Source organism: Megalobrama amblycephala, linkage group LG10 (genome assembly GCF_018812025.1).
Source record: "Megalobrama amblycephala isolate DHTTF-2021 linkage group LG10, ASM1881202v1, whole genome shotgun sequence".
Lineage (NCBI taxonomy): Eukaryota > Metazoa > Chordata > Actinopteri > Cypriniformes > Xenocyprididae > Megalobrama > Megalobrama amblycephala.
The window spans coordinates 11,810,375-11,825,408 of NC_063053.1; the positions used below are offsets into that span (position 1 = coordinate 11,810,375).

Here is a 15,034-nt window from a genome sequence, read left to right on the forward strand (position 1 = left end):
TTAGTTTGAGTTAGCAAAGTAAAGCAAGTAGAATAATTCAGCTGATCATATGATCTCAGCACGAGGTGACCCACTCAATGTAAAACAGCTTTTATCTACTGACTTTTAGCTAAACAGCTTTTATTAGACTCTTAATATGACTGGGGTCTTTATCTCCTGTGAGTGGACATGCTTTTAATCATTTTTCAAAAGCACTATTCATACTGTTCTGTGTGTAAAATGCGTTTCTATGTGTTTTTAATGAGGAAAGAAATACTGTGTTAATTTTATACACTTTTTTTAACCAAAAATGAAATGACATTGCATTTTTAATAATCCATGTACTGTATGCCTCATCAGCCACATTTGTGATCTGTTCATGTAGCAATACTGCCACCTTATGGTTATTCTGAAACCTCTTTCAACATTTGAATGTCATAGGAATTAACTATCCTTAATGCATTTAACGTTATACTATTATATACACCACCGTTCAAAAGTGTGGGGTCGGTAAGATTTTTTTAAATGTTTTTTTTTTTTTTTTTTTTTTATAAAAAGTCTCTTATTCTCACCAAAGCTGCATTTATTTAAGTTAAATATAGTAAAAACAGTAATATTGTGAAAATTTTTTACAATTTAAAATTGTATTTTTAAAAAATATATTCAATTAATTTATCCCTGTAATTTTCAGCATCATTACTCCAGTCTTCAGTGTCACACAATCCTTCAGAAATCATTCTAATATGATGATTTGCTGCTCAAGAAACATTTCTTATTACTGTCAATGTTGCAATGCTACTTAATTTTGTGGTAATTTTTTTGTGATAAATATAAAGTTTTTTGACAATATAAATGTCAGCATGTATTTAGAACAGAATTTATTTGACATTTTTATATATATATATATATATATATATATATATTTACTGTCACTTTTGATCAATTTAATGCATCCTTGCTTAATAAAAGTATACATTTCTTTTTAATAAATTGCAATGGCCCCAGACTTTTGAATGGTAGCATGTTATGTTATAATAATTATATTTGTATACAGTATATGACGCATGTGATGCATGTCATTCATACAATACATTCATTTGGTATGGGATTGCATATATGTGCATGAATTGAGTAGGGACTACCTAATGTGAGTTTGCATGATGTGTCTGTATTTGTGCACCCCTAGTTTCTAGACACCCATCTGAAAGTTTACAGGTTATTTCCCTGTGTGCGCAGGATCAGTCAGGACCTTGCCAAGGACCTGGCTATCCTGGCACGGGAGATCCATGACGTGGCAGGCGAAATTGACTCGGTCAGCTCCTCCGGCACCGCACCCAGCACCACCGCCAGCACAGCCGCGACCACGCCAGGCTCCGCCATCGACACCAGGGAGGAGGTACTGCCTTTCATTAGACTTCCAACAATTTCAAAGAAGTTTATTTGGTTGCCAAGGTGCTTGTTCATAATAAGTTTTGCCTTTATTTCTCCTTGTCTTTAGCTGGTAGAGAGAGTTTTTGACGAAAGTCTAAACTTCAGGAAGATTCCCCCTGTAGTTCACACCAAAGCCTCAGAGGTCAATGGCAGACCAGTGGAGCTTCGTCCCCGCGCCCCGGACAGCCTGGACCCTCAGGCGGCCCTGCGCAGACGTACCTGGAACCGGGATGAGGTGAGACCGGTATGAACCTCTTAACTTAAACGTACCTAATCTTGAATATGTTTGATGAAAGAATTCAGCACACTGGTGATATGAAAACCGATATGATGCCATTAAGTTTAATTAACTCTGTGTTTTATTGGCTGGATGTTGTTTGTTTGATAACTTATTGATTAACAAGGTCCTGCTGGTTCTTCTTTTGTAGGCTGTGCTAGACAGTTTATTGCTGACGTCGGTTTCCCAACTGTCTTCCAAAATCCGACAGTCTGTAGATAAAACTGCTGGCAAAATAAGGTCAGTCATGGAATAAAATGTGTACAGTGTTGCTCATCAAACCAAATTATAGGGTCATTCTATAATTGCTGAAAATGTTACAGAAATCAAATGTAGCAAGCCTACGTTAAACCTTCCATACTATATTAAAGTCCCCCTGTGGTGAAAATCAAGTTTTTAATGTTGTTTATATGTCTATGTGGTGTTTTTAATGTGCTTTAAGACAAATCGTGAGTATTTTCTCCTTAATTGCAATGATCTAAAGACAGTTTCAAAAACACGGTTTGAAATCGCTGGTGCGTCACAAACTACCTTGTAACCAATCACGTCAATGTGTGATCATCAATGAGTGGATCTCTGAGATGGAGTGAGTGAGCAGAGGCGGGGCTAATTTGCATATTCATAGAACCGCGTATACTAAATGAGGCGAGGGTGTAGAGTTACATTCAAGCTATTTTTATTTATTTTTTTAATTCCTAGAATTTTTTTCAAGGAAAAAAAAAACATTTAAATATGACATTTTCGTGATGAAAGATGAGTTTTAAGGGATAAAATTATTGACTGCATGGGGACTTTAAGCATTTAATTTGGGTTTTTATATATCTACACTAAATATTGTAGTTTTTTTTTTTACTTTCATTTTGCCAAAAGTACTATATTTTACAACAAAGTGTTTTGCTATTTTAAGATCTCATATATATATATATATATATATATATATATATATATATATATATATATATATATATATATATATATATATATATATATATATACACACACACACACACTTAGTTAAATGGTTTGCTATAAGTTAGTCCTGCAAGTTAGTCCCATATGTATATATATATATATATATATATATATATATATATATATATATATATATATATATAATTATAGCAAACAATTAACCAGACTATTTAAATGTGTGTGTGTGTGTGTGTGTGTATATATATACATATATATATATATATATATATATATATATATATATATACATATATATATATATGTGTGTGTTTTTTACCTGTTGTAACATTTAAAAGACATTTTTTTTAATTTCTTATTTCTTATTCACTATTTTAAAGGATATTGTTCAAAGACAAGGACAGGAACTGGGATGATATTGAGAGTAAACTCTGTTTGGACAATGAAGTTCCACTTCCCAAAACTACAAACAAGGTAAGTTCATTAATGTTGAATACCTTACAGTAATTGATGTTGATCTGTACTTTTTCTAATTATTCTTTGTGTCATTTAGGACATTTCATCTATACTAACAGAGCTGAAAAGGGTAGAAAAACAGCTTCAAGGTAAGACTTGCTTTTAGCTTCTTACATGTCTACACTAAATGCAACAGCTGCACAATGTAACTAAATTTAGCTTGCCTTAATCATCTAAACTGTCCACAAGCATTTCGTGCAGCACATTTCTATTTTTGACATGCTGTTTTTTTGGTAATTATTATATTAAATAATATGTATTTAAATTACATCATTCAACTGATGATGAATAAATTCACACTTTCTGATGTATTTCTCTATCCCTGCAGTTATAAATGTCATGGTGGACCCTGATGGAACCCTTGACGCTCTGACCAGCCTCGGCCTGACCAGTCCAACCACCCCCAAACCCAGAACCAGCCCTGGCTCTCAGAGCATATGGGGACCCCTGCCCAGTAACGGAGCCCCCCAGCCACCACCAACAACAACCATAACCAACCCCAGCCCAGAGAAACCTAGTGTGGGACTCAACTTCAACCGCACACACCCCACAGGAGAGGAGAGTGCCATCGCTAGCAAATAAAAAAAAAAAAAAAACTTTCTTTTAGTAAACTGGACTAACTACATACTGTAGCTTGTTCCTGAATGGATCTTTTATGTGTATGTATAATGTAATTATTCCTATGTGCCCTTCTACAGGATTCTGTATGAGGTCTGTTTGTTGTTTCACCCTGTAGTGTAACCTTTAGGATCACACCTGTGTATCTGGACTGACCGCTTGCCTCGGCTAAGCAAAACCGCACCAAAACACACACAGCTGCATATGACAGGAAGCAAGTGGCCATCTAAGCCCAATGAACTGCCAGACGTATCCCTCATGAACGGACGAAAGCAACTCCAGTGCCTGTCTGCTCTCCTCTGAGCTTACCTTTCTGTGTTCTGCACATTGCAACCCAGTTTACCAAACTGAATACAGCAAACTATGCGCAAACTCAGTAATTGTATTTTCAAATTTGTCTATTTAGATAACTGTAATTTTTGGGAAATGTTTTAGAATTTTGTGCATTCAAGCTATTCTAAATTAGCTTAATAATAATACTGATGTTCTTTTTTTTTTTCTTTTTTTGAATGTAAAGAATTTGTATCATTGGAAGCTGAAATATCCATTGAAATTATTTGCATAATTTTGTAGTTTTTGATTACAAAAACATAAAGAGGGAACTTGCAGACAAATGCATGGCATGCACTAATGGACTGGTAAACTGCACCCTGGCTTATGCTCCCTCGATCAGCACTGTTGATCGCTGAATCAGCCTTATGACTGTAAGCGTGTGTGTGTGTTTGTGTACTAACATTCTGCATAGACGTACATCTCTGATACTTACTAGCCTTCTTTTCATGTTTCACGTCTCTGTGTGCGTTTACTGTTTACCCTTTTCTTTCCTTCTGCTGCTTATCTGTATTTTTAGGAGGATGTAGGAGTAAACCTGAACCACTTACCTGGCCTTTCTTTAGGAGCCCTGTAGGAAGAGTAATTCTGGCATATAGTGTAACTTTAGACATAGACGATAGTGCAGATAGGTACCAGTCAGAATACATCCAGTGGGCTTTTTTGTGTTTTATACATGTATGATGTCACTAAGTGCCCAGTATTCTCATCTTACTCTTTCGGTTTTTAAGGATTAAAGACTTGATTCATTGTGCTACGGTTTCATTTTGCACATCAAAGGAGTAATGTGAAATGGAATGATTCAGAGCACAAAAAGGATTATGACACCACTATATCCCACTGTACTCACTACAAGATGCCTTTACAGTGGGACGCCCCTCTGACAGAAAACAATCTGCCACTGTATGAGAGGATGGAGCAGCAGATAAAGTGCTTGGTACATAGATTTTCCCTGTGTGGTTTACACATTGTGTATCATATCAGTGTTTTGTTTTTCCTCTCTTTTTTATTGTTTTTAATGTATGGTTTATTTATTTTTGTTTATTTCAATTCATTTGATTGTTATGGCACTTTTCTTCTTTTTTTATTACATAATTTTGCATATTCTCAATAAAGGGGGGGACAGCATATTAAATAAAAGTTTTTGTTTAATCTTGAAGCAGAGTGGTGTGTTGTGTCCAGTTTAAATAATTTAGGGAAAATAAAAGAAATGGATGTAGTATTTCAAAATACATTCCAGTTATACTGAACTGTGGAAAGGTGAACAACAAAAGGTTGAAATAGACAACGCAACTGGCATTATATACAGCGTTATAGCTATAATATATGGTGCATAATGGAAACATTATTTTTAAGTCCATGTGGTACAGTACAGTACGTTAAAGGATTAGTCCACTTTTAAATACACTTTTCCTGATAAATTTACTCACCCCCATGTCATCCAAGATGTTCATGTCTTTCTTTCGTCAGTCGAAAAGAAATGAAGGTTTCTGAGGAAAACATTCCAGGATTTTTCTCCTTCCAGTGGATTTCAATGGCTACCAACAGGTTGAAGGTCAAAATTACAGTTTCAGTGCAGCTTCAAGGGCTTTAAATGATACCAGATGAGTAATAAGGGTCTTATCTAGCGAATCGATCGGTCATTTTCGAAAAAAATACAACCATTTATGCTTTATAAACAAAATATCGCCTTGAACGTATTTTCCGCTTCCGCATTCTTCATAACGCTTACGCTGAATGTTCTACGCCTTCCCTATTCTACTTACGGAACGAACGCGGCGCCAGTTTCGTTTTTTTCCGTAACTTGAATAGAGAAAGCGTAGGACATTCAGCGTAAGCGTTACGAAGAATGCGGAAGCGGAAAGTACGTTCAAGGCGATATTTTGTTTATAAAGCATAAACGGTTGTATTTTTTTCGAAAATGACAGATCGATTTGCTAGATAAGACCCTTATTACTCATCTGGTATCGTTTAAAGCCCTTGAAGCTGCACTGAAACTGTAATTTTGACCTTCAACCTGTTGGTAGCCACTGAAATCCACTGTAAAGAGAATAATCCTGGAATGTTTTCCTCAAAAACCTTCATTTCTTTTCGAAAGACATGAACATCTTGGATGACATGGGGGTGAGTAAATTTATCAGGAAAAGTGTATTTAAAAGTGGACTAATCCTTTAATGCTGAACCTGCTGGTCTTCTGAGGTTTTTTGAATGAAATCTATGGATCCAGAGCCAAACTTTTCCAGGACTTTGCTTGTTCTCTCTTGTACTGCTCCAGCTCCTGAGAAAAGAGACAAGGAAAAATATGCTTATTGTTTTGCAATGTGGTCTCTCTGACTCATTAAATACATGTATATAGTTTGATGAAACATCAGCCACACACAGTCAAACCAAAATGTATTCAGACACCTTGAACATTTCATTCATTATTACAGTTTATTCACTATAGTTTATATGACAAGATCTCAGAGTTAAACTGTGTCAGAAAAAAATAATCTTAATTATGTCAGATAACACAAAACATGGTCAGGTCAAAGTGTCTGAATAATTTTTGGTTATCAATTTTACTGGTAGTCCACTGTATGAAGAATTTTTGGGTGTAATATGTCAGTTTATTTTGCTATCCTCACATAAATGAACTACAGTGTCCTGCACCCACTAGTAAAAAATATAAAAAAAATTATATCTAGTGTCTGAATAATTTTGGTTTGACTGTATATTAATTTGTTATAGTTCATAAAAACATATGTTTTACTCTAGACTTTTAGGGTTTGAAAACTGCAGTCAGTGAAAGTACAATAGTATACAATAGTGACGCTCTGTCACTTATATTGGCTGATTAGTGCAAACACTTGGTAGTCAGCAATAACAGTCTAAATCAGAGCAGGTGAGAGGCTACTGAGGGGCAGCGGGTGTGGTACAGGGTAACTTTCAGTCCCATACAGCACTCTAAAGTAAAACAGGGCATGTATCAGTCTGGAGGATCAGTTAATGGTAGAGTACAGTACATAACTCAGCTTTACTGCAGGGATTATAAACACACAGGACTAGAGGTTACTAGAAGACAAATATCTGAAGGTTGTAGTGATCTCAAAGTGGCAATAAACATGTGTTTGTACCTGGTCTTTCTGGGCTCTGATAGAGTCTATTAGGGCCTCATTGTACTGGGGGTCTTTGGCAGGATCTTTCAGCTCTTTGCGTTCCTTGGTGTTCTGAAAAACAAAAAAGATTGGAGTCAGATAGATATTTAATATTAGTGTGTGTGAGGTTTTGTTTATAGCAAGAAGTACCTCAGGTGGGAAAACCCTTTCAAAAACCTTCTTCCAAAGGTCTAAAGGGTTTTTGGCATGTAGGGTCCCAATATCAACCTCAGAGGAAACAGGGGGACCTAGAGGATGAATGAATCCATGCAAATGAGAAATTAACTTATTTAAATATGATGTCATAAAAATTGCATGTATAACATGTATATATTAATAAATTATATATTCAACAATTTAAAATATTTCTTAATACAGTTTCAGTTGAAATATACTATAGTTCAAAAGTTTGGAATCCAAATGATTTTTTTTTTTTTTTTCAGCAAGGACATATTTAATTGATCAAAAGTGACAGTGGAGACATTTATAAATATTCTATTTTAAAATGAAATCTGTTCTTTTTAACCTTCTATTCATCAAAGAATCCATAAAAATGTATCAACAAAAGCAGCCACATTGATAAAAAATAAGAAATAAGAAATATTTCACAATATTACTGTTTTTTTTATTATTATTATTATTATTATTATTATTATAATGATTAAAAAAAATGCAGGTGAGCATAAGAGACTTTTTTCAAAAACATTAAAAAATCTAACTGACCCCAAACTTATGAATGGAAGTGTATATTAATTATGCTGATTTAAGAAGCATAAAAGCTTGTTTGACTTTGACCAAAACAACAGTAAAATGCATATCTTACCGATCTGACTGAGGGAGTCTGATCCTGCTGGAACAGCCAGAGGTTTGCTGGGGTCTGTAGAGATTGACTTTCTAAAAAGAATGGAAGATCATTTCTTTAAAAAAAAAAAAAAAGAATAACCTTCATGAATAAACAATATCAGTGCACAAGAATAATGAAAGGTTCATACGGTCTTTCAGTCCCAAATGCCAGCTGATTAACAAAACTCCTGCTTTTAGACATTGTGGCTTCTGACTTGCTGTTGGTGAACTATGGAGAGACAGAGACATTCAGATACAATGCTGAAGACAAACAGAGAAACAGAAAAGCTGAACAGTTGATTTAGTAAAGCTGGGTTATGCCACACAAGGGTAATGTCAGCTCAGATATCTAATGTCAGCTGAGAGATCAAATTTCTGAAAGTTACAATCCATTTTTCAAACTGTCTTTAGTAAGAGTTCAGTCTTACAATTAATGACGCTCCATAGAAGTGGGCTAAGAAGCGTAGAGTCTTACAAATCACCTTCCTCTTCTCTGAATCAAAGTCCTAGAAAAAGACAGTTCAACATGAATGAGACTGATGAATGTAACAGTAGGTTACAGGGAGATTTGAAGAAAGACTGTAGAAAGAGTGATGGCTGAGAGACATTACAAAAAATACAAGTTTAGAGGAATATCACTGGAAAAAGAATGGTTATGATCAGACAAGAACTTTAGGACCCGCATTAATATTAGAAAAGCTTTCCAGCGCCTGAGAGACCTAAGCGGGAAAGCCTAAAAATGGATGCATTGAGGTTGCATTGTTTCTGCTCCATACATCAGTAACACTGGTTTTGCTGTTTCACAGAACTAAGACATGCTGTTGTTGTAATGTTAGCTATAGTAACAGGACATTTTTGAGTGTCATGGAGCTGGTGTGCTGCTGACAACTAACAACAAAATCTGTACTGTATGTTTATTTTTTGTTCTTTCTTGTCATTTGTTCATCATCATCGCTAAAAAAAAAGGGTGCAAGGCCTGGTAGAGTTGCATTAGTAGTGTGTTGTTGCCATGTCCAAGTGCTAGCATTTACACCAGAGAAGTTAAAACTTGCATTTTAGTTTATTGTTAAAAAAACAACAAAACATGCAATTTCCTATGTTAAAATGAAAATCTGAAATATTTTATGGAATATTTCAATAAATAAACAAGATTCAATATATAAAACTATTTTATTTTGATTATGTTTTAAAATAAATTAGTATTATAGTTCATATTTTCAGATTTTCATACTATTTGTATGCATTTCATTATTTTACCTTTAAGTGCCATATCAACCATTTGGTAGAGGCCGATATTTTAAAAATTATGGGATGTGTTGAAAAAAAAATACAGTGAGTGTGGTAACTAGTGACATAATGAGATAAAAAATGCAAACAATTTTTTTTTCAAATGACTTTTTCTTGATGGGGCAGTTAAAGGGTTAAGGTAAGGGGCATTGATAAAAATCACTACACACGTCCAGCCGACTTAGAGCACACTATGACCAATCAGAACAGCTTTTCGGAAGGAGGGGCTTCATAGAGACCGGAACTAAACAGGGGTGCATTTCCCAAAAGCATCATTAGCCAAATATGGTCACAAGTTCCATTGAATTGTGTTGGTAACGACTGAACTTTCGACGATTGTTGGCTTCAGGAAACCCCAGAGCGTTACTGACAGACTGGGAAGGAAGTACTGCAACAATGTAAAATATGTGAAAATTATGTTTTTTGAACATTCAAACATGAAAACCTATTCTAGTAGACCCCAAAAACAAAATCAAGACTTTGTAAAAGGGCATAATATGACCTCTTTAAAAACAAGTCAGCAGTATGCAGTGAGTTATTCTATTCTGAATCTGAACATTCCAAAGCAGTGAAGTTTTACCTGAAAGATGTCAAACTTGCTGCCAATTATGAGAAGAGGAACAGGGAACGGGCTGATGAGCTCTCGGTCCTGTTGAAGAGAGACTGTTTCATGTAATACACTGCAACATAAATGCACACACTCGATTTAGAGCAACTGTGTCATCCTCTCTACCGGATAGTCCTTGTGAAGGACTCGTGGGACTCGTTGTTTGCTTGATCTGGATTCTCCTGTCTTCTGGAGTACGGCACACACTTTTTCCACCTGACTTCGAGCTGATCCGAGCAGCTTTTCCATGGTCTCCCACAGAGCATTAGGTTTAGACAGATCCAGAACAAGTACTATAGATAAAGAACTGCAAAAATAATTGTATTTGCAAAATGTTTGCTGCCACATTTTAAATTTTATTTCAGATCCAGGTATATATCAGAATTTAAAAGGCACTCTCAGATTACCATCCTGAATGAATGTAGTGTCTGTGAGTCTAACCTGACATTGTCAGCCGTGATGGGAATCTGAACAAGGTCCGATAAGGAGATTCCCCCTCCCAATTCCCACAGATGAGCTATGTCTTTAGGCTGCAGAGAAGGAGAAAATAGACATCTACCCAAGGATGCTTTTATATAAATTAAAAGGGAAATCAGTTCCTATAAAAAACAGAAGAGAACACATTAACTCGTACCGTATTATGCCCTTTTGCTCGTCTCCCAAAAGTGTACTCCAGTGCAAGAGTAGGTTTAGCTGCCTCATCTCTGGTTTAAAGAGAAAAAAAATGATAAGAGGCGACATGAAGACTCTTAAAAACTTCAAATGTACAACATGACACCTCACACTTACCTGTCAAGAAACCGCAGTAATATTGTTGTTTTGCCCTGAAATATAAGGTCAAATGTTTTTGTCTTTGTGTGTTGTAGTTTTCTGATAAGAGACAAATATTTCTAAAGGTATTTAAATTATCAACATGACCAAAACTGCTGAAAAACCTGCTGCACACAATCTACTACATCATGCCTTCTGAACTCTGACTCATAGACTTGGGTAAAGTTGGTTTTATATTCGCACATTCGGACTTCTGATAAATTCAGACTTTCCAATAAATGTGCAATAAATTAATGTTTGCGAATTTTAAGCAGCGACATGATATTGACAAACAACGATTGTCAACTTAGAACATTTTTCACAGTCGATCAAAATAGGCAAGTATTGTTTTAATGGCATGTTTACTTGTGAATGTCCACTGAATGTCCAATGAAGTGTGATTAACAAGGCTATTGAATACGGATGTCCGAATGTGCGAATATAAAACCAACTTTACCGAAGTGACTCACCGCAGTAAAGATAGTTTGTGGTTTGATATTCAGATTTCTTTTGGCTATAAATACGCAGTGCGCTGTCATAGACATGCAAATAATACCGAATATCGTTCTCCATGATTTGTGAATTAAGGTGACGCTGTCCTTTGGGCCGAAATCAGGGTTTTTTTTCGTTGCGACTCTTAATTTTATAATGGCTATAGCTCCAAATGTTGGACACTTAGAGGAATGAAACTGGTGTCATCTTCACCAGCTTGATCTGTGATTTTTTCACAGCAAAGCTCTTGTCCGTAAACCCCTTGGTAAGTCCGCCAGTAAGGAATGTGAAATAAAGGCGTTCTTCATGTTTAACGTCTATTACCAATGAACACGCAGACTGCTGGAATAAAATAACATTGTTTTAGGTCGAGCTCGATTTGTGAAAACTTTCACAATAGTATAAATGACCTTGTACAGATAATGTACATCACTATTCTGATCTGTGAAAACTTTCACAGTTCAGTACGGGTCAGCTGACCCATCCCAGGGTCACTAACATCGCTATTCTGATCTGTGAAAACTTTCACAGTTCAGTACGGGTCAGCTGACCCATCCCAGGGTCACTAACATCACTATTCTGATCTGTGAAAACTTTCACAGTTCAGTACGGGTCAGCTGACCCATCCCAGGGTCACTAGAATCACTTTTCTGATCTGTGAAAACTTTCACTGTTCAGTACGGGTCAGCTGACCCTTCCCTGGGTCATGTACATAACTTTTCTGATCTGTGAAAACTTTCACAGTTCAGTACGGGTCAGCTGACCCTTCCTTGGGTCACTAACATCGCTATTCTGATCTGTGAAAACTTTCACAGTTCAGTACGGGTCAGCTGACCCTTCCCTGGGAAAACTCACAGTTCAGTACGGGTCAGCTGACCCTTCCTGGGTCATGTACATCACTATTCTGACCTGTGAAAAGTTTCACAGTTCAGTACGGGTCAGCTGACCCATCCAAGGGTCACTAGCATCACTTTTCTGATCTGTGAAAACTTTCACAGTTGAGTTTTGGTCAGCTGACCCTTCCCTGGGTCATGTACATCACTATTCTGAACTGTGAAAGGTTACACAGATCAGAATAGTGATGTACATGACCCTGGGATGGGTCAGCTGACCCTTACTGAACTGTGAAAGTTTTCACAGATCAGAATAGTGATGTACATGACCCTGGGATGGGTCAGCTGACCCGTACTGAACTGTGAAAGTTTTTAAGATCAGAAAAGTGATGTTAGTGACCCAGGGAAGGGTCAGCTGACCCGTACTGAACTGTGAAAGTTTTCACAGATCAGAATAGTGATGCTAGTGACCCTGGGATGGGTCAGCTGACCCGTACTGAACTGTGAAAGTTTTCTAAGATCAGAAAAGTTCCCAGGGAAGGGTCAGCTGACCCGTACTGAACTGTGAAACTTTTCACAGATCAGAATAGCGATGTAAATGACCCAGGGAAGGGTCAGCTGACCCGTACTGAACTGTGAAAATTTTCACAGATCAGAAAAGTGATGCTAGTGACCCTGGCATGGGTCAGCTGACCCGTACTGAACTGTGATCGTTTTCACAGATCAGAAAAGTGATGCTAGTGACCCAGGGATGGGTCAGCTGACCCGTACTGAACTGTGAAAGTTTTCACAGATCAGAATAGTGATGTACATGACCCAGGGAAGGGTCAGCTGACCCGTACTGAACTGTGAAAATTTTCACAGATCAGAAAAGTAATGCTAGTGACCCAGGAATGGGTCAGCTGACCCGTACTGAACTGTGAAAGTTTTCACAGATCAAAAAGTGATGTTAGTGACCCAGGAGGGGTCAGCTGACCCGTACTGAACTGTGAAAGTTTTCACAGATCAGAATAGTGATGTTAGTGACCCAGGGAAGGGTCAGCTGACCCGTACTGAACTGTGAAAGTTTTCACAGATGAGAATAGTGATGCTAGTGACCCAGGGAAGGGTCAGCTGCCCAAAACTCAACTGTGAAAGTTTTCACAGATCAGAATAGCGATGTTAGTGACCCTGGGATGGGTCAGCTGACCCGTACTGAACTGTGAAAGTTTTCACAGATGAGAATAGTGATGTACATTATCTGTACAAGGTCATTTATAATATATATATATATATATATATATATATATATATATATATATATATATATATATATATATATATATATATATATATATATATATATATATATATATATTATACAAAAAACGGGGGGCAGAGCAAAGAGAAACACGACCACGAGATAAAATGCTATTGTGAAAGTTTTCACAAATCGAGCTCGACCTAAAACAATGTTATTTTATTCCAGCAGTCTGCGTGTTCATTGGTAATAGACGTTAAACATGAAGAACGCCTTTATTTCACATTCCTTACTGGCGGACTTACCAAGGGGTTTACGGACAAGAGCTTTGCTGTGAAAAAATTCACAGATCAAGCTGGTGAAGATGACACCAGTTTCATTCCTCTAAGTGTCCAACATTTGGAGATATAGCCATTATAAAATTAAGAGTCGCTACGAAAAAAAAAAAACTGATTTCGGCCCAAAGGACAGCGTCACCTTAATTCACAAATAATGGAGAAGGATATTCGGTATTATTTGCATGTCTATGACAGCGCACTGCGTATTTGTAGCCAAAAGAAATCTGAATATCAAACCGCAAACTATCTTTACTGCGGTCCTTGACCGCCACACTACATTGGACATTCAGTGGACATTCACAAGTAAATATGCCATTATAACAATACTTGCCTATTTTGATCGACTGTGAAAAATGTTCTAAGATGACAATCGTTGGTTGTCAATATCATGTCGCTGCTTAAAATTCGCAAACATTAATTTATTGCACATTTATTGGAAAGTCTGAATTTATCAGAAGTCCGAATGTGCGAATATAAAACCAACTTTACCGAAGTGACTCAGCGTTCATACTTTTAGCAAGTAAAAGGCCTTTTAGTATAATTCTTCAGGTTGTGGTACACGTCTTTTTGCTGTGAAATCTTTACTGATTATTATTGTAAAGTCAACATACATATTAACATTAACATATATTGTTAGTAATACTTCAACATGAACATTTACTGTACCGAAGCAACTTAGGTTTTTTTCTCCTTGAGTGCGTGAGCTACATATTCTCACCATATAATACAACTGTATACGGGACATAAAAGCCAATAAAACTTGACACAATTTTTGTTTAGATTTGTATTAAATATTTTGTCTAAAGTTTCAGGGTTTACCTGTTTTCCATTAGAACATACATTCTCAAGACCATAAACAGTAAGTGAGAGTTTAAAGCGATATATTGTAGGCGTACCCCTGCTTTACTGCCCATGAAGAAGACTGTTCTCTGTGTAAGGAAGTGTGCGTCCTCTTCAGCATCCTCTTCATCAGTCCTGTTCTCCCTGCTGCGCACTTCTGCTGCAGCAACATCCCATAATGTGTCCGAACTACCAGACAAAATCATCCGAATAGTAGCATCTGCATGTTTAACTTACTAATAAGGCGGTAGCTCGATTCTACTAAGCTAGAAAACTGGAATGAGAAAAATAATGTGTAAATAACCCAACCGGCAACTTACCTTATTTTAGGCATTATCACGAGTTATTTTAAACACAAGTTTTTAAAATTCTCTACATCGAAGAAGCAAGTTTAGAATTCAGTATAGTCCTGTACTACTGACTCCTTGTTTTGTCGACTGAAGAACGGGCGCTTGATTACTGTTGCGAGGGGTAACGTCACGGTTTGATGATGACAACACCTAGTGCACTATGGGAAATGAAGTTT

At 36.6% G+C, this 15,034-nt stretch overlaps 2 protein-coding genes across 6 annotated transcripts in view; one reads left to right on the forward strand and one right to left on the reverse strand.

Annotated features, from left to right (window-relative positions):
• cep170aa (centrosomal protein 170Aa) overlaps positions 1-5,240 on the forward strand; it is a 52,224-nt gene extending 46,984 nt beyond the window's left edge. For 2 of the 5 annotated variants that reach the window (XM_048204589.1, XM_048204591.1), the window contains 6 exons: positions 1,216-1,375; positions 1,478-1,654; positions 1,839-1,927; positions 2,998-3,091; positions 3,171-3,222; positions 3,462-5,240. In XM_048204589.1, coding sequence (XP_048060546.1) covers positions 1,216-1,375; positions 1,478-1,654; positions 1,839-1,927; positions 2,998-3,091; positions 3,171-3,222; positions 3,462-3,715 — 826 coding nt within the window. In that variant the 3' untranslated portion in view covers positions 3,716-5,240. Of the gene's footprint in view, positions 1-1,194; positions 1,376-1,477; positions 1,655-1,838; positions 1,928-2,997; positions 3,092-3,170; positions 3,223-3,461 lie in introns of all 5 variants that reach the window. The other 3 variants (XM_048204590.1, XM_048204592.1, XM_048204588.1) reach the window with 2 other exon arrangements.
• dync2li1 (dynein, cytoplasmic 2, light intermediate chain 1) lies at positions 5,212-14,989 on the reverse strand. Its single transcript, XM_048204597.1, has 14 exons — positions 14,829-14,989; positions 14,565-14,697; positions 10,745-10,779; positions 10,590-10,659; positions 10,397-10,485; positions 10,082-10,262; positions 9,929-9,997; positions 8,490-8,567; positions 8,211-8,290; positions 8,042-8,112; positions 7,369-7,466; positions 7,198-7,290; positions 6,257-6,359; positions 5,212-5,464 (listed from the first exon to the last, which is right to left on the reverse strand). The coding sequence occupies exons 1-13, from the start codon at positions 14,840-14,842 to the stop codon at positions 6,297-6,299; spliced, it is 1,074 nt and encodes a 357-aa protein (XP_048060554.1). The 5' UTR covers positions 14,843-14,989; the 3' UTR covers positions 5,212-5,464; positions 6,257-6,296.
• Positions 14,990-15,034: the final 45 nt, after the last annotated feature.